This window comes from Cupressus sempervirens, chromosome 2 (genome assembly GCF_028749045.1).
Source record: "Cupressus sempervirens isolate cs-2001-9-10 chromosome 2, ASM2874904v1, whole genome shotgun sequence".
NCBI classification, from domain to species: Eukaryota; Viridiplantae; Streptophyta; class Pinopsida; order Cupressales; family Cupressaceae; genus Cupressus; species Cupressus sempervirens.
The window spans coordinates 514,088,753-514,116,603 of record NC_143119.1 but is presented as its reverse complement, the minus strand read 5'-3'; the positions used below and the strand labels follow the sequence as shown (position 1 = coordinate 514,116,603).

Genomic DNA, 27,851 nt, shown 5'->3' with positions numbered 1-27,851 from the left:
GTTGGATTAGTTAAGGATTATCAATCTACTTCTTGAGAAGTGGCCGGCTCCTAAGGAAAACAATCTAATGCCAACTTAATGATATATAAGGGTAAGAAGAAGAAGTACGGTCTGCACTTTCAGACCTGTAGGTTATCTGGTTAAATATACTTACACTCCCTCTTAACTTAATAATCCTCCAGAGAGATATTATATCTAGAAACACCAATACAAATGAATAAACAAGAATTAATACTCTATATCTGTCTTACTCTTCTTACTATGAGGTATCATAGAACACATTATAGAAAGTCATATTACTAAACCTGTGATATGACAAATCATTGCTGCTAGTGATAATATAGAGGATAAATTTGAAGAGTAATTTAACTCCTTCATTTATCCAAGTTGTGACTCATAGAAACTGGTATTTCTATATCACAACAAGATCTTGAGTTTAAGATCTACCAGAATACAGCATAAATCCGGAGAATACTAAAATTCTTCCTTTATCCAAATTGTGACTCATAGACATAGCAATGTCTATATCACAATATGATCTTGAACTCATCTAGATCTTACAGTAGAACTTTACTATTTAGCACATTATCTAAGAGATCATCATTTCTCATAATGCCTTTTATACAAGTGTTCATTATCTCAGAGATCGTCACCTCTTAAATAATGAATACAAATGGTGAAGCCCATAACAGTCAATAGCCTGACAAATTAAATTATCATAAGAATACAAAAACAATTGAATCATACTTGGATCTTTTCTGAGATGATCACTCTCAGAGAGGTTTGATAAGAATACTCGCTTTCTAATTTCCAGTACTAAGCATAAAGTCTAGAGAATAATTAAATTCTCTCTTTATCCAATTTGTGATTCATAGACATCAAAATCTTTCTTTCACAACACAATCTTGAATCTATTCAAGATTTGCCAGTAGTCCTCTACTAATTTAAAACACCAAAAGATCATTTGCTATCACTGCAAATTCGTGCTGGAAGATTGTTTTCTATTACTGCAAATTGATGCTGCAAGACTGTTTGTTGAGAAATGCTTGCACACGATGATGTTTATAAATGTAGGCCCATCAGATGGTTGCTCACTTTAGATTTTCCAGACTCCTACTAGATATCAAATCTTCTAAGCTCCTTATTCAAGGTTGCCTTAATGAGATGTCAGACTCCCTCTGAATCCAAAAATTCTTTCCTAAAAGAATATTCTTCAGAAAAGAAAAAAATCAAGGCATATACTCTTCTTATAAAAAATACAAATGAAAGATATTATAGACATAAGGTAAAAGAAGAGCTCAAGTACAATAGATACTTATCTTTCCATCATAACCTTGATGAAAACTTTTGTACTTTATGAATATACACCATCTTGACATGGTACACTCAATTTGAGTTTTTACGACCTAGATCTTGGGCAATCAACTTGATCTTCTAGGTACTCTCTCTGACATATAACCTTCTTATAAGATGATACTTATGATTCTCTGCTACAAATTCTTTATTACTCGAGAATCAATAAAGCATTGTCTACTCCCTCTGAGTCAAGATTCACCATTGCAGATTATTTAGCTTCTCCTTTTGTCAGGAAGGCATACCATGCTAATATCCATGATCTTAGTGTCACAGCATGATGTCACTTTATTCCCTCTTTTTTAAGAGAACCATTACTAATAATCTAAATAGTCATAAGGTTATATAGAATGCATCTTTTCTAAGTCCACAATCATTAACACTCCCTCTTAGACTTGAGGGAAGAACATAAATGCCTTGAGTAAAATGTTTATCTTAATGATCTGTAGTCTCATGATGTAATCTTTCTCCTTGTGCATCTCATCAGTGATTCTATCCACGAGTTATCTTCATTGATGAACTCCCTCTTAAACAAAATAATCGAGTTTCTCTAAGATGATAGAATCATTTGTTCTTATTCCAAGGTTCCCTTTTATAGTGGATCAAACTTATTCTGAATGGGAGTTTCCTTTTAGTAGAGCGACATTCGCCTTACTCACTGTAAATTCTCTAAATGTCTCCATATCCTATGATTAATAAAAAATCAGACTCTCTTTGATTCTGAGTCTTGACGAGTGCCAAGAGAACTTTCTAACTTGTTGCCATCTCCCCTTCTGGAAGAACACGTAAGCAATTACCAGGAAATTGACAAACAATTCCATATACTACTGATCATAGAATGGAATTCATCAATCAACCTAGTAATTCCAATCATTGATTAAAAACACCAAAGCACTGTGTTTGCATCCCAACAACTGCAGATTTTTTTAATCCTTATATGATAGCAAGGAATTTGAATCTATCCCTGCAACTGTTCCTTACTTTCACCTACTATAGGAAGTCTTAGGGTCTGTGATTAAGAGTAGCAAATCTGTTACACCCAATCGATAATCTTAATACTTATTTAGTTTTCAAGGCAACGAGCTCATATAACTCAGGTTGGCTGTCAGGTTATATTATTGGTTTGAATGTTTCTCGAAACCTTCACAAGACTCTCCTTCATAGGAAATTTGTTAAAATAGACACCAGATGCCATGCACGTTAGTAGTCTCAAACCACTACCATCTAAGTTATCTTAATAGGCGACTGGGCTTGTATACTATCATATATGTCCTCCCTTCATGCAGTGTAGTCGTTCCAACTTAATCTTACCAAGCTTAAGGTTTGATATTGATGTTAAGAAGCTAGCTCGAAGATTTCATTCTGTCATTCCACCAGTGAGCGCATTTCTAAACTCAGTTTGAATGGTATTTAAATGGACACATGCAGTCTTAAGTTACTTCTTTCCATTATTTCCAGACTCTGGTTCCCTTCACACACCACCTTTCATAACATCTATATGGGCTGATGAACAGGAACTCCATGTTCTCTGGAACCTTCGTGGCAGAATCTATGCTTTAGATCATTCTATTAATTTCGGGCTATCAGAATGGATGGAGCAGCCATTTTACTGTCATTCATGTTTGGATTGCAGCCACACGCTATTCCAGCAAATCGTCTAGTAATTTGGGAATTCCTTCCAAAAAGTACAGAAGAGCTTGAATGGAATCACTATGTGCTTCAATTTCACTTGACCCTTCACTTTGTTGAAGATCCCTCTCCCTCTAGAATTTGCAAGATATGATTTCGCATGTGCCACATAAGCCCTGCTGCAATATCCACTGTCGTGTCTTTGACTTAGGGTGCCTCTTTCTGTGTGATGCCTTTACTTACAACAGGTAAATACAACCAATAGAATAAAAAACATGGAAGGAATATGAAAATATCATTACGAATAGCTCTGTAATCAATAGCTTGTTGCCAGATGCGACAGTTTTATCCATCATTTATGGCTCCTACAACTTTTATTTGGCTTTGCCGAATAAGTTGGGTCCCCTGTGTGATATTGTTAACCGCCATAGACACACTGAATATTTGCAATTAATTCCATACATATCATCTTGGCACCAAATATCAATTCTGACAAGTACCATGACAATTTTCTTTCCATGCACAAACACGATAAGAATTGTCGATTCTAGACAATTCTATATCCCTTATCAATACAAAGTTCCCACTATTTTTGCTTAGACATTTTCCCTTCAAAGGCATGATACATATGACTAAAGAATCTTAGATGTGATCTATAATTTTTTTTTTTTGAAGGTATTGTTGGTCCTGTCTTCTATTCTTACTGTCAACACTCAATACCCGCCACTCTTTCTTCCGTCAAGGTTCCTCCATTGGGTTTGCTAGGATTTTGTCATTTGCAGTCTAACTTTGCTAATGATTCTGAAGACACGACTCAGGGGAGCACAAAATCAGATTGAACTTCCACGGATGGTAATATTATTTCCCGTAATAATATTGGCACTTAAACGTAGACACCAATACTACTTCACAGGCAGGGGAAAATAATTGGTCTTTAGGATCTTCCTTTAAGCGGTAAAGCTTTTCTCAAAGGAACTCGGCTCTGATACCATGTAAAGTTTCTTAAAATTTTGTAACCTTTTATTCAGACTTTTATTTCAGTCCTTGATTGCTGAGAATGGTCTTCTAATTTCTGAATATTGAGGAAGTTGATACCTATCTTTAATGTTGATACAATAATGAATATTCGACCTTTGATTGAATGGGAGTATCTTTGAATTAATCGCAAGATATAGATGCTTAGAGGAGTAAACTTATAATTTAACTATGTGTCCTCAAACTGCACCGATAACCTTCCTATATATCCTTGCTAAAGGGTATGTCCCTCAAAGGGACATGTCCCTTTCTAAGTTAACATAATTAATCTTCCTATAAGTCAATGATCAGAAAGATAAACATAATAACATCTAACTAACACAATGTGTTAGATTAGTTAAGGATTATCAATCTACTTTTTGAGAAGTCACCGGCTCCTAAGGAAAACAATCTAATGCCAACTTAATGATATATAAGGGCAAGAAGAAGAAGTATGGTCTGCACTTTCAGACTTGTAGGTTATCTGGTTAAATAAACTTAATAGCCTTGACGCTAAGAAAAGCCCTTCGCCACTAAATGAGCTTTGTACTTATCCAAAGTACCATCCGATTTGTATTTGATTTTGTAAACCCATTTGCAGCCAATGGGTTTCTTCCTTGGTGAAAAATTAGAAAGGATCCATGTGTTGTTCTTAGCCTTGGAGTATGCTTGAGATTCAAACATACTATGAATGTTGGCCATGAGAGCAAAGTTAATAGATTGCAATTTTGCTTTTTTTCTGAGTAGTTGTCTCGTCAATGAGCTCATCATCACGAAGATTAGCAAGTGTCTTAGCCCACCACATAGGCCGGATAGGAGAATGACCTACATTAGTATTAGGAGATTCGTGATGATTAGGTTCCTCATTAGAAGAATCTCAATAAAACTCAAGTGAAGCATCTACAAAGCAAGCTGATCCTGTAGGAGAAGCTGGAGTTGTTTGTACAAGTATCACTGGTATAACTGGAGCTGCAGGAGCTACTGGAGCTCTCCCATCAGGTGGACCTAATGGAAGCCGAACTCCCAAATCATGAGTCTTCATAGGTTGGTCTGTTGGATCAGGAATTTTAGAAACAGGCATGAACGGTCCTCGTTGCTCATCAAAGACTACATCACGATTGTAGATGAGATGAGATGTCTCAACATCGATCAGGTGGTAGGCTTTGTGAAGACTACTGTATCGAACAAGCATGAGTTTCTGACTCGTGGCATCCAACTTGGTGCGTGACGCATCAGGGATCCAAACAAAAGCAAGGGAGTCAAAGACCTTTAAGTGACTCATTCTGGGCTTGCGACCTGACTAAGCCTCTTTTGGAGTTTTACCCTTGACTGCTATTGTGGGTGACGGTTCAACAGATAAACAACAATATTAACTGCTTCTGCCCAAAACTTCTTCAAAACATCTTTGTGTTCGAGGATGGATCAAGCCATCTCGGTGATTGTCTAGTTCTGACGTTCAACTACACTGTTTTGTTGTGGCGTGTGGGGTGTGGTTAACTGGCGTTTGATGCCATGTGTATCCAAGAAGCTAGAGAAAACATTAGAAAAAATTTCCCCCCCATTGTCTGATCTAAGAGTAATAATAGATTTCTCAGACTCTTTTTCAACTAAAGGTTTAACCTTCTAAAATATAGGAAATGCATTTGATTTCTTTTCAAGGAAATACACCCACATTTTTCTACTGAAATCATCAACAAACAACAAAAAATACTTGGACCCAAGAACAAAAAGAGTGGCCAAGGGCTGCAAATATCGGCATGAACAAGTTGAAGTACTTAAGAAGCTCACCATGAATTGCCATTGGTGAAAGGTGTGTGATGTTGCTTCCCAGCCTGACATGCATCACAAACTTCAAGCTGTTGACTCTGAATCTTTGGCAATCCAAGAACAAGCTCATCTCGAGCAAGCTGTGAGAGATAATGCACATTTAAGTGCCCATATTGCTAATGCCAAAGTGTTCTGACAGAAGACCGTCAAGCAGCCATAGCTAAGTCCCGAGAATCACTAGAATTAGTAAGTTTGAAAAGGCCCTGATCCTCAAGACCCACTGCAACGGTAGATTGAGTCGCCTGATCAGTGATGGTGCACTAATGTGAACTGAAGGTGACATCCAAGTGTGGAGAATGTCGCAGCAATTGATTGACTGGGAATAGATTTAGTTCCATCCCTAGAACATAGTACACATCTAGGAATATGAGATTCCTCCTAGCAGACTGAATCTGAATGTTGCCTTTGCCGACAATCGTGTACTCTTCTCCCCCACCAAAAATAACAGAGTTTGAATAAGTCTAATAGTCAATAAACCAATCTCTTCGATGAGTGAAATGACGAGAGGCACCTAAATCAACTAGGCAGACGACTTCGCATGATTTGCAGGTCTTTTAGCCATGGAGGCGTAAAAGGTAGACTTTGTTTGTTCAGTGTGTTCTGCACTGTTCACTTGGGCTGTGAACTTGATTGCTTAGATTGTGCAACTAAGCGTTTCCAACATTCAACCTTCATGTGTCCAAACTTGTGGCAATAGTTGCATTGAATGTTCTTTCGGGAACCATCTGATGCTGGAGCATAAGACTTATGCTGAGATGGCTGCTGAAACTTGCCTTTATCCTTTTGAAAGGATTTCGTAGCAAAGACTTGTTTTGTGGAGGTGGAGCTGCTACTGAACTGTTGGTTCCACCGATCTTGCTAAAGCAACAGTGTGTAGAGATCAGCGAACTTCAAATCAACACTACAAGACGTGATGTTGAGAGTCTTGATAAAATGCTCATAGGACTTTGGTAAACTCCGAATAGTGATAACCACAATATCCTCTTCCTCCATTTTGCGACTGATGGTAAGTAACTGATCACAGATTTCCTGAATCTAATTTCAAGTGTGCCTGGAGCGAGGTGCGCTCATCCATGACAATAGAAAGCAGAGTGTTCTTTAGAAAGAAATCTCCGCTTTTGTCAGAGGTCTCATGAAGACCTTTAGATGTGTCCAGATGTTGGCAACTGTCTTGCCGGATGGAATCCTGAAAAAGCTGATCATCAACCACTGATAATTTGAGAAGCATCATTGCCTCCCTATTATTCAGATCCCATGTATCCTAATCAGAACCAGGAGCAGTTGGATGCTTCGTAACACCCAGTACAAGTTGGTTGGTGTTTCGATATTCAAAAATGGCGATGATCTGCTTCTTCCAAGTGCGATAATTTCGACCATTGAATTTGGAATTATGTTTGAGCAGAATGTTTGTAAGAGATGCCATGGCACATTTTCAATGAAAAGCTGTGAAGGTACGTTCTTCGAGGGAAAAAATAGAAAACCCATACAATTCAGAGACTGATCTAGAAGAGAGCTCAAAAAACCTAGAAGGAATATGTTGTTTTTTTGATCCAATGGCTCGGAAATCTAGGCACAAAAAACGAGGCACCCAAGAAAATCAGACAACTACCCAGTTGAGCTCTCGAAAAACCCATGAAGAATCTACAATCAAAATATTTTTCCGAGCCCAAAAATTGGGGTTTGGAAGAAAACCCTAGTCTGCAGCAATGGAAGAAGAAAAATTCAGAAAAAATGGCAAATTCTTGGAAAAAATTGCCATTTTTCATCACAGACTGCAGCTACAGGCAGATGTGGCATGGAAGATTATTGTATTGACTCCAAACAATGGCAGAATGAGCAGTCACGAGCGTTTTAAAAAGGGGTAGAGCTGTTTGATGAAAAAACTAGATTTTTGCACAAAAACCACGAGTTTTAAGTCGTGATTTTGCTGGAAATGACCATCAATGGCAGAACGGAAGTGAGAAACCCAAGATTGCAGACAAGAGGCGACCAAAACTGCCGTGATTTGGAGCTGCGATTTTCAGTCATGCCCAAAATCGCGATTTTTCTCTTGCTTGCGATTTTCTGATCTTCAAACAAAAAATGGAACCCTAAAACGACAATCAGAAAATAATTTCTCAAGGCAGAAAACCCTTGGCCAGTTGTAGAAAAAGAAAAAACTTGGAAATAATTTTGAAACTTTAGAGGAGATAATTTCAAAAGAAATTATAAAATTTTCGAATTTTTTTGAAGTATTAGCTTTTATACCATATTACAAAGTAATTGGTAAAAATCTTACTTGTTATTAAAAGAGACCAAAAGGTCATTATATAGAAAAGAATAAAACGATGTTTCCTTAGGAAATGATCGTAAAGAATAGAAACATTCTATTCTAACAGAGAAAGCTAAAAAGGTTAAAGTTAACTAAAGCTAACTAGATATTTACAATAGATTACCATTAACTAATAATAGACGATTATCTATTATCATAATAAAGAAACATTACAATCTCCTAATAATTTCCCAAATGCATTCTGGGGTGCTTTGCCTTGTCCTATCACCTATTGCCCTTTTCTTTTCCCTTTGCTTGTATCTGTGATCCCTGTCACTCATCAATCCTTAGGCTGGCAGAATGCAATGCTCTGATATCACTAAAATGATCTTGAGAGGACAAAATGTACAAAATTTTACAATTACTGTTGTTATACTAGTTTTCACTCTAGCAAATTAACTCAGCAAAACAATAATTTCTAGAATGTGTTCCCATAGAACTTCAAAACAGCTTCCTTGTTCATAATTCCATTCTGAATCACACCAACACCCTTGCCACAAATATGATCAGATTAAGAGGGCTATCTTCAGAACTGGACTCTTGTAAATACAAATAAAATATGGAGCCTTGTTTTGAACACATACTGGTGTCTTCTCTGTATTGTGTATGTAATATTGGATTGCCTTTGACTTCAGCAACCTGTCTGTTTGATGCCCAACATCTTTTTCCACCACTGCAATAGAATTTCAGCTCCATTTGATGGAGATCTGGCGCCAATAGGCTTGCTGCCATCTGGGATTTGCAACAAGACTTATGGTTATTGCTGGATTCATGCTGTCACTGCTTCCACCTCTAGCTACTGTCATGACTTGACCCAGGTAAGAGACCCAGGTTTGGCGTTTGAGAGCTCAGAAAGACCAAACGAGAGGGCTGGCAGGTGCTACATTCTACCAAGAGTAGACACAGTTTTATTTTGAGTTTTCTTTGTATTTGTTTAAGGCGGAAGTAATACAAAATCTTCCATGCCCGAGGCTATTTGGACCCCTATAAATATAGTTTCTCTCAATGTTGGCCTGACAGAGAAACTGCCTCAATGGAGATTGGCCATAAGGGCCATTACAAACAATAAGTGCCTTTACAAACAACGCATTACTTCTAGATATTGTAAATATCTTGCATAATAGATACTTTCTGTTTTTTGTATATTTCTTTTTTTAGGAACATCTCTTCAGTAATCTCTATTAGAGTGTTTCGTTCTTAGTAAATAAATCATCCAATATTTTACCAATTGCTTGTCTAATATGGTATCAGAACATAGAAGAATTACTTTGAATTTTTATTAATCCGAATTTGGTATTTGCGAATTGTTTTTGAAATTATTAGTTTTGAAATTTTTTCAAAAATTGTTTTCCCTTTAATTTGCAACACTTGAATCTTTATGTCTAGGGTTATTTGCAGAATTTTGCAGGGCTCTAGTGAATCTAAAACCACAATTTTATGCTAATAAATTTGGGACAGTTTTTTAAACTTTATGTACAACTTGGAAAGATATTTTTGACCTTTTGAGGTTGTGCTTTTGCAAGCCATGTTTTTTTCCAGAAGCTCATCTTAACTCGAGTAGGGTTTTTTTTTCCATCTCTAGTGAAGCCACTTCTGCCTCTTTTTGGGTCGAAGATACCTATTTGGTGGTGTGTTTTAGCCTATTATTTTCGCTTTTTTTTAAACAAACAGGGTCACAATGGGTTTTCTTGGCTTGAGTTACTATAGTTGAGGTTGCCATTTTGCTCTCTCCTACTCAGGGCTGTTTTTTGTTTATTGGTGACTGTTTTTTGTGTTCAACTTTGATCTCCTGCAACTCGAACCCTATTTGACGGATCTTTTGCCAAATACCTCATTTTTTTCCGTTTACCAGCATCGTTTTTTGACACTCTTCCTTTGCACAACAATCATTCCTTTTCACCAACCCTATCTAAGGTCTTTCCTTTAGTAGACTCCAATTTTTTTGCAAGTCTTGTTCATGCTATCATTGTAATTTTTTTTGCAATCTCCTCATCAACTGGCTAGTTTTTTTTCCGAAAAGTTTCCATTCTTTTGTTGGACTCAAATATCAATAACAGATTCTTGGTGGTTTTTCCCAGACCTCAGTTGGGTTATTTTCTGATTTTTCTAGGTGTCTCATTTTCCGTGCCTCAAATTTTGTGCTGGTGTTTTCACATTTGTAATTTGTGCATGCATCTGCCTCTGTAATCAAGACATTTAAATCTGTGTGCTCAGCCATCTAGGCATCTCATTTTTTTTTGTCTCAAAAAGCATGCAATTGCATTTTTGACCAACATTCTATTGGAAGGTAATCAAAATTTCAATGATAGAAACTACAATACATAGAAGCAACTCATGATGTCAATCTTTGAATATAGATGCCTTAACAGATTTATTTGGGCATGACCACTCATCCTGCAGATGAAGGCAAAAGTCAGGGTAAATTTGATGATCAAAATCGAGAAACTGTAATGCTCATCAAACTTTTGGTCATTGATGACCAGCTCCTGCAAGTTCCTTCCGCTAAAGCAACTGTAAAAATTTGGAGCCATCTAAAAGGTTTTCATGAAATATTAGAAAAGAGCCATGCATGCTTCTAGAAGAACAAACTCTTCTTGATCATGATCGATGATCAGGTATCCATGCAGGGTCATTTCATTAAAATCAAGGATATTTGAGATTAGTTGGAAAACATTGGATGTAAAATGGAAGAAGACATGGTGGTAATCACCCTAAAGAGTCTTCCATGTTCCTATGAGCACTTTGTTGAAACTCTCAGCATTGCTTCCACTCATTGTGATGTTTTGTTTTCCAATCTCTGTATAATGTTTTTACAACAAGATCACTAGAAACAACAATTCAACAATGCTATGATCTCATCTATAAACACCCAAGCCTTTTTCAGTCTTCTTAAGAGAATCCCTCTGCTTAGTCATTAGAAGGCCGGAAGAAGGAAAATATTCAATACAACTATTGCCATAAGTTTGGTCATACGAAGTTGAAGTGTCAGAAATGCCTAGTTGCTCAAGCTAAGATATCTAGTTCATAGCCTCAAGCGTATGTTGCAGAGCACATTGAGCAGGGGAAATCTGCCTTTTTCGCCTTCATGGCTAAAAGATCTGCACATCATGTAAAATTCTCCACTCCATTGTTTCGCATTTGTAATTTGTGCCTGTATCTGCCTCTTTGACTAGTGGAGTGTCCTTTTCTTTCTTCACTGTTTCACTCCTTGTCTGCCTCTTGGTTGTGCCTTTCCCACTTGAAGAAATGACTTCAACTTCTTCATCTTTGGCAGTACCTGATATTCCATGTTGTTGAGCTGCATGTTTTGCTCTAAATTTTTTCCTTGGTAAAATTGTGCTCAATAGCAATTTCTTCTACCTCCTTTCTTATTTTCTTCCAATCACTGGTTGATTGAGCTTGCTATGAACTTCCTTATCCTTTTCCTCATAGGTTCCAAACCTTGGAATACTTGGATCTCTGGGTTTTTGCAATAAGTCTTCCACATAGGCTAGCAACAATTCAACCTCTACTTAATTACCCTTCAACATGACCCAAGAAGTTCTTGGTTCTGCTGCCTCCTTCAAACATGTATTGGTGTCTACCATGAAACAAATAGAATCTTTATACTTTTCCACCATAGCAGATGGAATCCTCTCCCTTTGATGCATCTTCTGTTGAAAATTCTTAAAGTATCCCATGCTATACTGGTAAAGTGGCTTCCCAACACTGTAGAACAATAACCAGTAACTGCTTCGTTCAAGTAGTCTTATTCCTGGTAAGGCAATCATCTCATCACGAAACCAAACTTCATACCACTTCTTATTACATCATCATGTGTCTAATTATGCACAGAAAACATACCGCACATGTATCTAGGGGGTTCATAAATGGATTTGACAATGAAGCTCCCCCTAAGCTAATGTAAGCTTAGTTGGTAGATGAAACCTCTGCACCTGATGGAGATGCATACCCTTTCCATGATTTATTCTCATCCTTTTTGATTCAAACGTTGCTAATTTGATTCTTTGTCTCTTCAACCATATCAATTTGCTTTCCCTTTTTTTTCATTTTCTTGATTCCTAGTAGCTTTCCTTTATTCTTTAATGTCCAAAACCTTGCTTTATGTACAATCTTTTGACAATGAAAACACGCCATCTCGATAGATCTCTAAGGTCCAGTATTACCTCTGTTGGTCCTCAGTCTACAATTGATTGCCATAGAACCATAGTTATGACAATGTGAACATGTGACATTCCACCTATTCTCATTTTGATAAGGACTCTCCCGGTTTACAAATGTCCTTTGATTGTTCAATCTTATCCTGCACTCATTAGCTTTATGACCAAACTTGTTGCAATCATAGCAATGGCCATTGAACATATTTGGTCTGTTTCTACAAACTCTAGCAGTATGACCTTACTCATGAGAAATGGAGCATGTATGGGTACTAGCCTATTCCTGCATATATTTGCAATATGTCCTGCTTTATGACAAATAGAGCAAACAGGTTTGTAGGCTTTCTTACCAGGACTTTTCTTGTTTACTTTGGATGGAGACTTGTCATCTTGTTTGGGCTTCTTGGATCCAAATGATTCTCTAACTTCAAAAGCGGTATTGCCAAGACCATGAGTCAAATCATGCATCCTTTGATTCCTAAGTTGATCATCCAACTTTGCGGAACTTTAAATAATTTTTTCCAACAACTTGCTTGCAACATCTAACTCATTGTGCAATCTTTCATTCTCTCTACCCAAACTTTTATTGCTTATGATATATAACCAAAAACTCAAATGCTTTTGCCACTAACTTTTACAATATACAACATGCAAAGTAAATATCAATGTAGTAGCGAAGTAAATCAAACATCCACACTTGCAACACTTTGACATAAGTATTTTTCATGTGGGAACCCTTGGTTAGAGGAAAAAACCACGGTGGGAATTAGTACCCACAAGTTCTCACTATTGCAGTAATAAGTTGCCTTGTTATGAGCATTACATCCACCCGATTAAGGATATACCCTTAAGAGTATTTAGCCCTGTCAAGTGCTTACAAAGAAGATTCGTTAGGATCTACTCAGTTAAGGGATTTAGAACTCCTTTTGAGAGTCACCTTGTTATAGGATTTTTTAATTAGACCAGTTAGGTTCCTGCTCACTTTGTTAGGAGTGACCCTATTAGGGGATTTAGCTTCTCAACCTGCTAAAATCAACAAGTAATAGGTGATCTAAAAGTTGCACTCAATGCATGATAGTTCCAATTAAGTTTTTGATCAATCCTTTGCTCAAGATTGCTCTAAGACACTGTACTTCTGCCACAACAATAGAAATCGCACCAACCATCCATCAACTTATGCACATCAATCTTTCAATCCTTTCTATATTGTTCGTGAGGTGGTGAAAAAACCCTAAACGTGTTATCCTTAGGCAGCTCCAAAAGCAATTAAAATTTCATGAGCGAGCGCTACAATCTTGAATTTTGCACCTTGATGTCAGGCTTGTCAGCCCAATTTCAACTGACTACTTATACTTTTTAGCAAACAACATAATCTTTACCGGTTTGTCGGATCTAGAGAAGTATACTCAGCTGGTTAAATGTTCTTCACACTATGACCTGTAGATTTCATCAAATCTTCACCTCTACTGAATTTCTGGTACACATTCTTTCATAAAACGATTCACATACCTCTGATAGACATCCTATCAATCGCTAGTCATAATTCATCCGCCATATTAACACACATCCAATTTACTACAATTGTCAGTGTTTTACCCGATACTCTCTAATCTTAACAATATTGTCCATTTGATCAATCTACCCACTGGTGTTTATTTTTTATATAAAAAATCAGAGGTGTTTGTTTTGTTTTAAAAGTTCAAAGCATTTGTAGAAAAATAGTCTGATCAACATGTTGTTAGAACTGACAATGGGGGCAAATTCTGTTCCAATGCCTTCTCCCATTATTGTGAACAACATGACATAAAGCACCAATTAACAACATCCTACGCTCCTCAGCAAAATGCTGTTGTTAAATGTAGAAACCACACAATTACCAAAATGGCTTGGTTTATGCTTGAACACAAGAGTCTTCTCAAGAAATTTTGTGCTGAAGTAGTCCAAACTGCCGTCTATGTTCTCAATCACTCTCTTACAATTGTTGTCAAGAAGCAAACTTCGGAAAGAGGCTTGGTCAGGCCGTAAGCCTCGAATCAATCACCTCAAAGGTTTTGACTGCACTGCTTTTGTCCAAATCCCTGATGCTAACCCCACCAAGTTAGATGCCAAGAGCCAAAAACTCAACTCATTGGCTATAGCAATAATCATAAAGCTTATTGCTTGGTTGACATTGAGACTAATTGTCTTATCTTTAGTCGTCATGTGGTCTTTGAAGAGAAACGAGGGCCCTTGTAAAGTTTCTACAAATTCTATAGGTTCAGATCTGAGATAATACCTTTAGTCTTTGTTGCTGTTCTGATCTTCTTCCTCTTCTATTATGTAGAAGGTAATTTTCAGAATATTTAATGCTATTCTGAAACTTGTTTGTCTCTGCAATAACTCGTATAGGGCAGTATTGTTTTAAGGAGTAGACTTCAATGTATTGTGTGTTCTTAAACTACAATAACAACCACCTATTATACCATGACCAAAGGGCAAGTCCCCTAAAGGGACATGACCCTCTCTAGGTCGGCCCATACTTACAGAAATCAGTGCCTAAGAAGGAGATCACACACACACACACACACACACACACATATATATTAACTAACATAACTATTATTTATAGTTAGTGCAAAACAATGTTATTGTCAAGGATCACTGCCAATTCTTATTTGACAAAGTAAAGTATATAATGCTTTCAAATGGTATACAAGGGGAGAAGATTAAAGTGCGGTCTGCACTCTCAGACCAATATGAATATCACTATTATAAATTTAACACTCCCTCTTAACTTGATAATCATACTGAGAGATAACATATCTAGCATCATCAATTACGATGAATAAGCATAGATTGATACTCTATATCTATCTAAATATTTTGAGCAAATGGTATCATGGAACACAAGATACTGAGTCATATAACCATCTTGTGATATGACTTATCACTTATACTAGTGATGTGCATGTAATGCAATACACACAGGATAAAACCTGAAGAATGATTAAATTCTTTATTTATCCAGGTTGTGACTCATAGGAACTGACAATCCTATATCACAACTTGATCTTGAGTTAAGATCTACCAGAACACAGGATAAAGTCAGAAGAATAAATTCTTCCTTTATCCAAGTTGTGTGAATCATAGGCATAGAAATGTCTATGTCACAAATGATCTTGAACTCACCTAGATCTAACAATAGTTATATTACAACACATTATTTGAGAGATCGTCATCTCTCATAATGTCTTTTATACAAGTATTCATTACCTTAGAGATCGTCACCTCTAAAATAATGAATACAAATGGGCCCATAACAATCAATAGCCTGACAATAAAATTATTTTATTAATAATTTAAAGAATACAAATGAATTACAATTTAACCATACCAAGTCTTTTCCTGAAGTGATCTATCTTCACTCTAGAGAGAGGTTTGGCGAGAATATCTGCTGTTTGATCTGCAGTGCAAATGTATTTTAATTTTACAGTATTTCTGTCTACCATATCTCTTACATAATGGTAAGGAATTTCAATATGCTTGGACCTGTCATGAAAAATTGGATTCACTGAAAGCTTGATGGAACTTTGATAATCACAATGAATAATCGTAGGATTTATGACTTGACCAAATAATCCCACAAGTAACTTTCTAAGCCAAACTACTTCCCAAGAGGCTATCGCTGTTACAATGTATTTGGCTTCCGTGGAACTTTGTGCTACCAGAGACTGTTTTCTGCATATCCAAGATATCATTGTTGATCCTAAACTGAAACAACACCCTGAAGTACTTTTTCTGTCTTTAACACTTCCATCCCAATCTGAGTCAGTGAATCCATGTAAATCTAAGTCAACTTTCTCATATTTGAGCCCAAGATCAAGAGTGCCTTGTATCTCATAATGTGTTTGATTGCAACTAGCTGAATCTCCTTTGGGTCACACATAAACTGACTTAACGCATTAACAACATAGCAAATATCAGGTTTTGTATTTACTAAGTACATAAGGGACTTAATCATATGTTTGTAGAGAGTAGAATGTATGAAAGGTGATTCTGCTGCTACTTCTTTAAGTTTATGTAGATTAGTCTCCATTGGAGAAGACATAGACTTGCAATTCCACATTCCAAATCTCTTCAAAATATCTAATGTATACTTCCCTTGATTAAGTATAATGCTATTAGAATTCTGCCGTACTTCTAGTCCTAGGAAGTAATGAAGGAGTCCCAAGTCTTTCATCTCGAATTCTCTAATTAGATCTTTCTTGCATTGATCTATGAGATGATCATCACTTGTTATTAGTAAATCATCAACATACAGTATCATAATTACCATATCATCTTTATCCCTTTTATAACATAGATTTGAATCGGCTTCATTTTTGGAGAATCCTAAGCCGGTGAGATACTTATCAATTCTTTCATACCAAGCCCTTGGATCCTATTTAAGCCCATAGAGAGCTTTCTTGAGCCTGCAAACAAAATTGTTAGGATCATGAGTTTCAAATCCTTTAGGTTGCTCCAAATATACCTCTTCTATAATCTTTCCATTCACGAATACTGTTTTTACATCCATTTGATGTACTTTCCATCCCTTCGATGTTGCGATAGCTAGGACTGCTCTTATAGAGGTGTATCTGGCAACATAAGCAAAGGTTTCTTCATAATCAATCCCTTCTTTTTGAGAGAATCCCCAGGCTACAAATTTGGCTTTATATTTTTCAATGCTATTGTCTGCGGCATGCTTTATTTTAAATATCCACTTGGAAGAAACAACAGATTTTCTTTCAGGTCTTGGAACAATTTTCCAAACATCATTCTTCATAATAGATCGGTATTCTTTTGTTATAGCTTCTTTCCAAGCTGTATGTTTAATAGCATTTGAAATATTGGTTGGTTCTAATTTAGACAAATCATTCATGTTTGCTATATAACTAGAAAATCTTTTGGGTCTTTTTCTTTCTTTGACTGTTCCAGAAGGTGCAACAAAGTCTTGTGCTTCCTCTACTGTTTTAATGGTCCAAAGTGGTCTTTTCTTAGAATTTTTAGGTTTAAGGTTTTGAATTTCATCTTCAATTTCTTCTATGTTCTCCCTCTAAGACTTAGATCCAATATTTCTTTCAGGACTAGGTAAAGGAGAGGGTTCTTCAGAACTTAGGGCTCTTTTGAATGCTAAATCTTCTTCAAAAATTACATCCCTACTAAGTTCAATATTTTTCCGTCTAGGTGAAAATACTACATGCTTTAGATGTTTCACTATACCTTACAAAAATACCTTTCCTCCCAGAGGGTTCTAACTTAGTTCTTTTTTCTTTTGGAACATGGATATATATAGGGCACCCAAAAATCTTAAGATGATTTATATTGGGTTTAACCTTAGTAAAGACTTCTTCAGGAGTTTTATCTCTAAGGTAAGAGTGAGGGCTTTTGTTTTGAATATAGACAACAGTACAAGAGGCTTCTGCCCAAAGATAATATTCTAGATTTTGATCAAATATCATAGTTCTAGGTTATAAGGAACGGTATACTCCCTCTTAATTCTTGTTTCTTAACAAAACCTTTTAAACAAATCTGAGGTGTATTCCCCTCCATTATCAGTTCTAAGAGTTTTAATTTTATGTCTTGATAAGTTTTCAGTTAAGGTTTTAAATTCTTTAAATCTCTTGAGAATTTCTTCTGATTCTTTGCATTTTAAGAAGTAAATCCAAGTTTTCCTAGAGAAATCATCTATGAACAAAATATAGTACCAGAACCCTCCAAGAGAAGGGACAGACATAGGTTCACATAAATCTGAGTGGATTAATTCCAAAACAATGTTAGTTTTTCTAGTGCTGTAATGAAATGGAATTTTGGTGTTCTTACCTAGAGCGCATCCTTTGCAAATGCTTGAGGTATCTTTATTCAGTTTAGGTAAACCAACAACCATCTTCTCCATGGTTGATAAAGTTTTGAAATTTAGATGTCCTAATCTTCTGTGCCATATTTCATTTATGTCCGTAGCTTCATGAATTAAGGCTTGAATAGGTCGACTAGGTTTTGAATTTAATTCATACAAATACCCTTTTCTTTGAGCAATCAATTTTGGTTTCTTAATTGAGGAGTTCTTAGCCCAAGTTATGACTTTACTATTCATGAATGCAACATTATGTCCATCATCTTCAAGTGCTGTAATCAAGATTAGATTTCTTTTTATTCTTGGTACATAGAGTACTCCTTTGAGAAGTATAGAACTACCTGACTTTAGTATCAAGGTGCAATTTCCAATTCCTTTGATGAAATGTGCTGAATTATCACCGATGGTGACTTCGCCATTAACCTTTTTTGACATAGAGTCTAGTGCTTCTTTGTATCATGTAATATGTCGAGAAGATCCACTATCAATTACCTATACTTCACTTGAGATTTCATTTGATAGTGCCGAATTCAGTATGCGATTCTCAGGATCATAGTTATCTTATTCCCTTGTGATGTTTGTACAATTCACTTGTTGTTTAGAATCTCAGGGCAATTTGATTTGTAGTGTCCAAATTTTTCACATCTGAAACATTTTATTTTCGATAGATCTTTCTTAGGTTTATCATTCTTTTGATTACCCCTTTTCTTCTTGAAATGCTTCTTTTTTCCTTTATAGGAATTTGTATTAAGAACATGAAGTTCTTCATCTTCCATTTTTAGTTTTTCTCCTTTCTTAAGTTTCTGGATTCTTCCTAAAGACAGTTTCCCTTAAGTCTATTGAAGTCAAGAAGATTATCTCTCGCACTTACTCCTTGTGCGAATGTTTCCCATGAATTAGGTAATCCATCTATAGCCATTAGTGTTAGTTCTGTATCATTAATGATGGTTCCTATACTTGAAAGTTCATCTCTTAGGCTGGCAACCCTTAGGGAGTAAGAATTCATTGATTCTCCCTTTTTTATTTGTATGTGATTTAGTTGCCTTTTTAGTGCGAGAACTCTAGTTGCATTGTTAACCTCATATGCATTTAGTAATGCATTCATCATATTAAATGTTGTTTGATGTTTTCTTTCATTTTTCACTCCATCTAATATGATCTGAATGGCTTTCCTATTTCCTTTACTCTAGATAGATTTATGAGGTTCAACAATAGGTTTTTTGGATGCTGAATCAACAAATTGTTTTACATCATTTTCTTCAAGAATGATCATGATTTTGAATTTCCAAACATCAAAGTGTTCTTTCCCATCAAACCTGTCCTCGGGTCTAATTGTGTATGCCATTGAAGATAGGAGAATGATGCTAGATATATATCAAGTTTGATTATTTAATTTGCAGAGCCTAGGTTTGACTACTAGAGCTCTGATACCATGTAAAGTTTCTACAAATTCTATAGGTTCAGATCTGAGATAATACCTTTAGTCTTTGTTGCTGTTCTGATCTTCTTCCTCTTCTATTATGTAGAAGGTAATTTTCATAATATTTAATGCTATTCTGAAACTTGTTTGTCTTTGCAATAACTCGTATAGGGCGGTATTGTTTTAAGGAGCAGACTTCAATGTATTGTGTGTTCTTAAACTACAATAACACCCACCTATTATACCATGACCAAGTGACATGTCCCTTAAAGGGACATGACCCTCTCTAGGTCAGCCCATACTTATAGAAATCGGCACCTAAGAAGGAGATAACAGATATATTAACTAACATAACTTTTAGTTATAGTTGGTGCAAAACAATGTTATTGTCAAGGATCGCCGCCCATTCCTATTTGACAAAGTAAAATATATAATGCTTTTGAATGGTATACCAGGGGAGAAGATTAAAGTGTGGTTTGCACTCTTAGACCAGTATGAATATCACTGTTATAAATTTAACAACCATTTTAGCTCTTTCCTCTTGTTATGAATTTAGTGGATCAGTCTGTGCAAGCTCAAGACTTGGATATCCATCTTCCATCAAGTCCATACGATGGGACGACTTCAACTGAGAAGGCTCTAGCTGCTCCTATTCCCGCCTCTCCTCCAATTTCTTCTACAGGCTCACCCAGACATGCAACTACACCGCTTCATTTTTCTTGCGACCCATCTGCCCTTTTGTTTGATGATGATCACATTGCACCTCTTGCTTCTAATGTTGACACTTCTACTCTCTGGCTTAAATGGTGGGATAAGACGATTGACGATCTTCATGATGATGAGCTCATCGAGGGTAGAACTGCTCCGAAGAAGAGCAAACCTTTTAACTCTATAAATTTTGCTCTTATGGTCAACATTCTCGATGTGTATGAACCTCAAACATATACAGGGAGAAAAATGGAGACCTAAGAGGGAAGAAGCTATGAACATTGAGTATCATAGCCTATTGAAAATAACACTTGGGTTCTGTGAAATCTTCCTCCAGGAAAGAAACCCATAAGATGTAAATGGATGTACAAAATCAAATACAAGGCTGATGGTACTTAAGATAAGTAGAAGATTCGTCTTGTTGCCAAAGGCTTCTCTCAACATGAAGAGATTGATTATGAGGAGGCCTTTGACTTTATAGCTAAGATGAGCACCATCAGATTAGTTGTCGCCATGGTAGTTCAGTGTGACTAAAAGGTCCATCAAACTGATATCAAAACTGCCTTCCTCAATGGTGATACTGGAAGAGTTGTACGTACAGAACCTTTTGGATTCAAGGTTGTTGCTAAAGAACACGACATACTCAAACTGGTGAAAGCTCTCTATGGCCTAAAGCAAGCTCCTCAGGCATGGTACATAAAAAATGATAAGTATATCATAGATTAGGGTTTCCAAAGGAATCCTTTTGACATAAGTCTTTTGATATGACCAAATCTATGTTGATCTTTTGACATTACCAACCTTGGACTTCTACATTACTGCTGAGGTGTCGAGTTTTGTCAACAGTCACATGGTATCTTCATCTCTCAGTCCAAGTATGCACTGACTTTGCTAGACAAATTCAGAATGTAAGATTGCAAACCTACATCTGCACCTATGGATTTTGTTCTACAATTGTTAGCCAAATCTGGTTCTCTTGTTGAGAATGAATCCACATTCAGACAACTAATGGGCAGTCTGATCTATCTCACCACCATTAGATTTGATCTTAGCATTGATTCAAGTTACATATCTTGCTTTATGACAGCTCCTACTTCAGATCATTGGGCTGCATTGAAGTGTCAAGGGCCCTCTTGATTTTGGTATCCTCTATGGATGTACCAAAAATCCCCAACTCATCAGTTATACAGTCGCGAATTGGGGAGGCTTTGTTGATGACAAAAAGTCATCTTCTGGGTATGTCTTTAGTTTGGGGGCAAGTGCTATTACTGGGTATGTCTTTTGTTCGGGCACAAGTGCTATCACTTGCGACAATCAAGGGGTCCTTAAACTTGCCAAAAATCCAGTCTTCCATGAGCACATTCATTGTCATTTTATCAACCAGCTGGTTGAATATAGATCCATGGATTTGCAGTTCGTTCCTACAGCTGATCAGATTGCTGACATTTTCACCAGTCCCTACTTCCAGAGAAGTTTGTCAAATTTAGGGGGCAGCTTGGCGTCATTGATAAGTTGACTGTTAAGGGAGGGTATTAAAACAATATCTCCTAAGTTAGATTATTTCTATATTTAATGGTTACTTCTAGATATTGTAAATATCTCGTCTAATAGATTCTTTCTATTTTTTGTATGTTTCTTTTATAAATATCTCTTTTGTAATCTCTATAAGAATGTTTTGTTCTTAGAAAAGAAATCATCCAATATTTTACCAAGTGCTTGTCTAAAAGTTAAGGCCCACACTTAATAAAACAAAATTAATGAATACACTACAGACCCACAAATGGGAGCACAAAGACAAGAAATTGACTACAAAATCCAGAGAGAGTTCAAAAATTTCAATGAAGGCGCTAGGTGATAGGAAGTATCTGCCAATAGAAAAACTAAGAAGTTGACTGTCCAAAAACAACTATGCATCTAGTTTTTTTGGCTTTTTCTTTCCTCATGCTCCTAGTGAGTAGTGCTTCCATTATCTGTTGAGTTCCATCATCCCATTGCATCTCTTCATCTAGACCAGAGCTTCTCAACTTCGGATTTGTTCCTTTTCTTCTTTTTTGAAGAGATGTTTGGTTTGGAGATGCCACTTGTCATTTGGAAGATAGTGCAATTTTAACAGGGATAATCACATCATCTACTGAAACAATTCATGACAATCTGCCTCTGAGTCATCCATGAACAGGTAAGAGCCACCAGAATCATTTCCATCCACCTCAGTAATCAGAAGTTGTTCAAGAGAATTGTATGTTGCACAGAAGGGGATATCACAAGAGAAACATCTTAGGGAGCAGAGGGCAGCTCAGAAGGAATGGTTTATATCAGCAGGGTATTTGGGAGAAAGCTCAAGATCCTTCTAAGCAACAAAGACATTTCGATGGTTATGCCATAAAAACTTAGCTTCCGGATTGCCAGATTTCTTGACCCATTTCTCAACTCTAAAAATCCTTGTGGTGCCTGATATTGGAGAAAAGCAACCGACAATCCTGTGGCTTATGTTATTGCAATGGAAGCATCTGAGCGGGAGGCCTTCATAGGTTGAGATATTGTGTCCAAGTGTCTTGAGCAGAGTGGATCAACATTGTATGTAGAACTGGCTTAGAGATGTCAATAATAGCATAAACCCTGGTGTAACTATTTCTGGGAGCCATGGAAGAAGAATCAAATTTCACAAAGGATCCAATCTGCTCAATCATATCCTTGATGAGGCCTGAAGTCCATGTGATCAATGGAAGATTATATAGTCTGATCCAGACAGATGGATGTGAACTGGGCAGCAGCAGAATCAAAGAATGGAGTTCAAGGTGAAATGAAAACACCAGCCTGATCCAAAGACAAGGGACCATTCTGCCTCATGAAATTGCAGTCCTCCACAGTTTAAACAGAGAAAGAAAAACCCAAAGTGAAGAATTTCAATGTTAGGAAAAGCCAGGTTGCTCCAGTTGACCTTTATCCAGTTAGTAAGATTCACAACAGAAGGATGTTTGCATATGCATTGGATAAGAAGAGAGCGACACCAGTCTCAGCCAAAGCCCTATCAATGCATGAATCAGAGATGTGAAACTCAGTGGAGCATTAGCCATTTGCACCATGAAGTCACCCATTGTGTAGACCAAAGAGTCAGTTGGGAGTGAGGAAATGACAGGCACAAATGAACCCAATAAAGACAGATCCAAGGGTTTGGGAATACCAGAGACTTGAGTTCTACAAACAATGCTGCATGTATTATGAGGACTGGTATAGTTTCCGCAACCGTCAAAGAAAAAGGGTTGCATGGCCAAAGGAAATGGAAGAGCAGGAGCAGTAGGCAAAATGGATGGACGTTTTTCATCCAAAAAACCCTAGGTTTTTGTGTCCTGGATCGATTATAGTGTTCTGAGCCCTTCCAATTCACAAATTTCTCCCTCTTCTGCAGCATGCTGTCTTCAATCGCTGCCTCCATGCCATGATCACCAGGGGAGGCATTTTGCTGATGACACAGCTCCTCCCCGCCATTACCGCACTGCATGTGGCTACTCGTTTCACACATCGTGTTCTATTTAATAATAATTTTTATTAATAATAATATTTGTTTATATAGTACTTTATTTAATGTCATAAAATAAATATAGCAAGCAAGAAAACCTGTCCCTCCTGATTGGGGACATCATACAAGTTTCCCATATGAGTACTCAAGTTCATAATATTTCCTAAGTCAACAGAAAATACCAGCAATGCCTTTGGTCTGCATTCATAATTCAGTATTATAAAAGAAGATCCTTGAACAAAATTTCAATAATGATCTGAACAGCAGTAAAATTTACATCATGGCAAGCAGATGCTGCACTCAGAAAATGATCTAGTAAATAAACTGAAACGTTCAAATCAAAACTGCCATTTTTGAGTATGTTAACCTGCAAAATAGATCAGCTGAAAGTACAAAACCTAATGAGTAGCATAAATCAGAACAATATTATTTTTTCTTTGTGCTATTGGACTCTGTACTTTCCTGTTTTACAAAGGTGACTGCATTGGTTAGAACCTGTCAATATTCAGGGATAACTATTCCTGCTCCTAAAATAAAAACAGAAAAATAGAAATAAAAGAAACTTAAAATGTCAAAATGTTGATTACACATGTGAGCTTAAGTTTAGAAAAGGTAGCACTAAATATAGTATACTAAATTTACGAAAACTAAATAAAGTACCCTAATTTCAGGATGTACTTGCTAATATTGTGCACTAAGAACAACTGAGTGACCCAGACATCTAACACTGCCTCTTCATAAGGAAAGTTTCATCATCAACCCTAGCTTCTATCTTTGTATTGCAAAACACAAGTTTTCTTTCTGACAGGGCCATTCTTCAAATGTTCACAACCTACTTCTCTGAAGATACATACTAAAAGGCTACTATCACTTTTTGAACTTTGTCTATGAGAAAATGATAACAAATATTGATATGCTGGGAGCGAACATGAAATGTTGGATACTAGAGAGGCTGACACAACTTTGATCGTCCTAGTAAACTTTGTATGCGTCAACATCTGATTAGTAAGTTTTCTATTAACTTGTAAAGCCAAATAGCTTCACAGCTAGCAGAAGAATTTGTCATGTACTTCAGCTCAACTCCGGACAAAGACATCACTCTACATTGAAATACAAATTTGAAGTGCTCTTCCAAATGCTAGCATCACCTGCCTTGTCTGAATCTACAAAATCTTACAATATCAACTCTATCTCTAACACACTTCAACCCATAATGAATTTCTCCTTTAAGTACTGAAGCACATAGAAAATATCTAATTAGCAAATTGAAATGCCAATCAAAACTGCTGTCTTCTGAGTACATTAATCTGCAAAAAGATCATCTGAAAGTACCAAAATAAATGGATTCAGAATAATATTGAATATTACTTGTTGTTTGAATATTCTCTGTGTTACAAAAGTGGGCATCCATGTTTGTTAAATTTAACTGCTGATTTTTAGTGCACAAAAATGTAACTATTGTGCTAACTAAAATTGGAGCCTTCCAGAATTTTATTATGAAGAGGAAATCCAACTGCTTCTGCACTCAGGAATAAAAAAATAAACAGAAATAAAACAAACTTAAATCAGTCAAACTTTTCATAACACTTGCATGTATATGTAAGAGCTAACATTAAATATGGTATACTGAATTTAGGATATTTCTGTTAATATCCTGCACCTTGGAGCAATAGTTGAGTGAGCCAAAGATCTATAATACAGCAGATACCAGCAATGCTCATTGTAAATGTTGGCAAGTCAATGTTGCAAGGAAAGAAGATCCCAAAACAAAATCTTAAACAGCATCCCAAGTTTGGACATGATGTAAGAATGTCATCTCATGGTTCTTCTACTAAAGCAACCTACGCTCCATATGTTTTTAATATTTTTATATATGAGATTTTTTGTTTCTTAATTTGGGAAAGCACATTCCACCTTAATAGTAGAGTCAAAATACAAATAAGCAAGGGACAAATGAGCTGAGTACATGATCCCATGCTTGACAACCACAAAAGGACAATTAGATTGTGCAGAGCAGAAACATAGATAATAGTTGATACAATTCCACAAAACCAATCTCAAAAGCCAACAGTTGGATAAGAGAACTTTACAAATGGCTACCTTATAAGTTAAGCCTCTAAACAAAAAGCTTAGAATAATTAATTAAAATTATAAGTTAGTGTTCAAGTGTATGAATCTGATTGTTGAAACTCAAAATTGCTTGATTGAATTAACGAAATCAACAGGTGCATATAGCAATTTACAAGAGCTTCAAATTGAAGCTAAAGTCTTTAAAAAATAGAAGGTGCGAAATAAAATATAAATAAAACACCTAGTGACCATTAACAGAAAAAGCTACAAAGCTAGCTCAAAATAGCAAAAGATTTTGGAATGCTAATTAGTAATTTCCCATATTTAGGGTTTTGGTATGCATAGAATGGTTAGTAATTTATTTATTTCAGAGACCTGTGTTTTGGTAAACAGTTGGGGCAATTCCCGTTTCCCTCTCGACTAGCTCCCACCCACTTACAACCTTTCCACTGGAACTAAGAACCCCAATGGGAGGAGTAAAGTCTACAGCAAAATATTTCTGGTAGTATACAAATACGACTCAAGTTTTTGAGCCAATGGAGATGCTAAAATATTCTAATGATTTTGGAATGCTTATTTACTCTATTTAGGGATTTGGTAAACATAAAATGGTTAGTTATTTCTTTATTTTAAAAAATATTTTTGATAGCCCTAAGCCTACAAATATAAAAGTGTTTGAGCCAATTGACACAACTGATACATATACATAACTTTGTAAGAACACCAACTCTGAACTACTAGGAGCCAAACAGTGGGTGACCAAGAAACACTACTTAATATTCCACCTCAAATGTTACTTCGGGAATTTTATCTTGACTCTCCACAGCAAGAGCCCAATGTTTTAATCACTTGATCTCAACCCTTTGGACAAGTTTTATTAGAAAATATGTTAATCATGCAATCAAGTTCTTACTTGCTTTTGATGGTTTTTACTGCTTCCTGCGACTATAATTTTGATATGCTAATTCTTTTTTATTTGAGAGTTTCAGAAGCAGAAAACTGTTGGTCGTATTAAAGTTCTACTTGAGACTGTACCTGTACACAAACTGGCAGATATTTTTGTGGCTAGTTTTGAGGTGAGCTTTGATGAGCAGATAGCAATGTTGGATGCGGTTGATCTAAAAGTACGTCTGACAAAATCCATAGAGCTAGTCAACAGGCATTTACAGGTTAGACATTTTCTGTTTAGTCTATATTTACATAATGGTGCGCTATTAAAGTAGATTAGTGGCTTGATTGTGGTCTGGATATAAATTGTCCTCATACTGCAGGGAATATTTGTTGTTAAGTTCTGATTCATTACAGTGGTGTATGAACATGGAATTTTGAATGTTGAATGTATAGTGATACTAAAGCAGCTTATCCACTGTCAAATTTTCTTGAAAAAATGTGTCCGCTTTGTGAAGTGGTTTGTAAAAAATATTGTTTAAGTGATGTGTGCATTTCCTCTGTTGATGGTTTATATGTCATTTACTGAGTTCTCAACGTTATTTGTTTGGTTTGGATAAGACCATACGTGTAGCAGAGAAGATATCTCAAAAGGTTGAGGGGCAACTGTCAAAGTCACAAAAGGAGTTTCTTCTTCGGCAACAGGTATGTATTTAACTTTTAAGGACAACTTTACCATCCAGTTATCTTGTATGGTTATTTTTTGTTCATTGAGTTTTTAGTTTTTAACACTTATGATTATTTATTGGAATATTCATTTATAATTCACACAGTGCAAGTACCTAATCAACACTGTGAGTCGTAAATTCTACTTAACAATACAGGCAGCTAAAGCTTGTTAACTTGACAAAAGATCTATCTGTACTTCTCTGCTGGGAAACTCAGATTAGAGTTTTCATTGTATGTTAATTTATAGGCTGTAAATCCCATATGGTGATGTAGCAAGCCAAGGCATGTGGACTTTGCTAAGTAGCAAGGATATGTCTTCAATCCCATCTGTTGTGATTTTGCCAAGGGCATGTCTT

At 36.3% G+C, this 27,851-nt stretch overlaps 1 protein-coding gene across 2 annotated transcripts in view; it reads left to right on the top strand.

The window, feature by feature from the left end:
- LON2 (lon protease 2) overlaps positions 1-27,851 on the top strand; it is an 83,301-nt gene that overhangs the window by 24,679 nt on the left and 30,771 nt on the right. For both annotated transcript variants that reach the window (XM_089814408.1, XM_089814407.1), the window contains 2 exons: positions 26,868-27,047; positions 27,388-27,471. In XM_089814408.1, the coding sequence (XP_089670534.1) occupies positions 26,868-27,047; positions 27,388-27,471 (264 nt within the window). The remainder of the gene's footprint in view (positions 1-26,867; positions 27,048-27,387; positions 27,472-27,851) is intronic.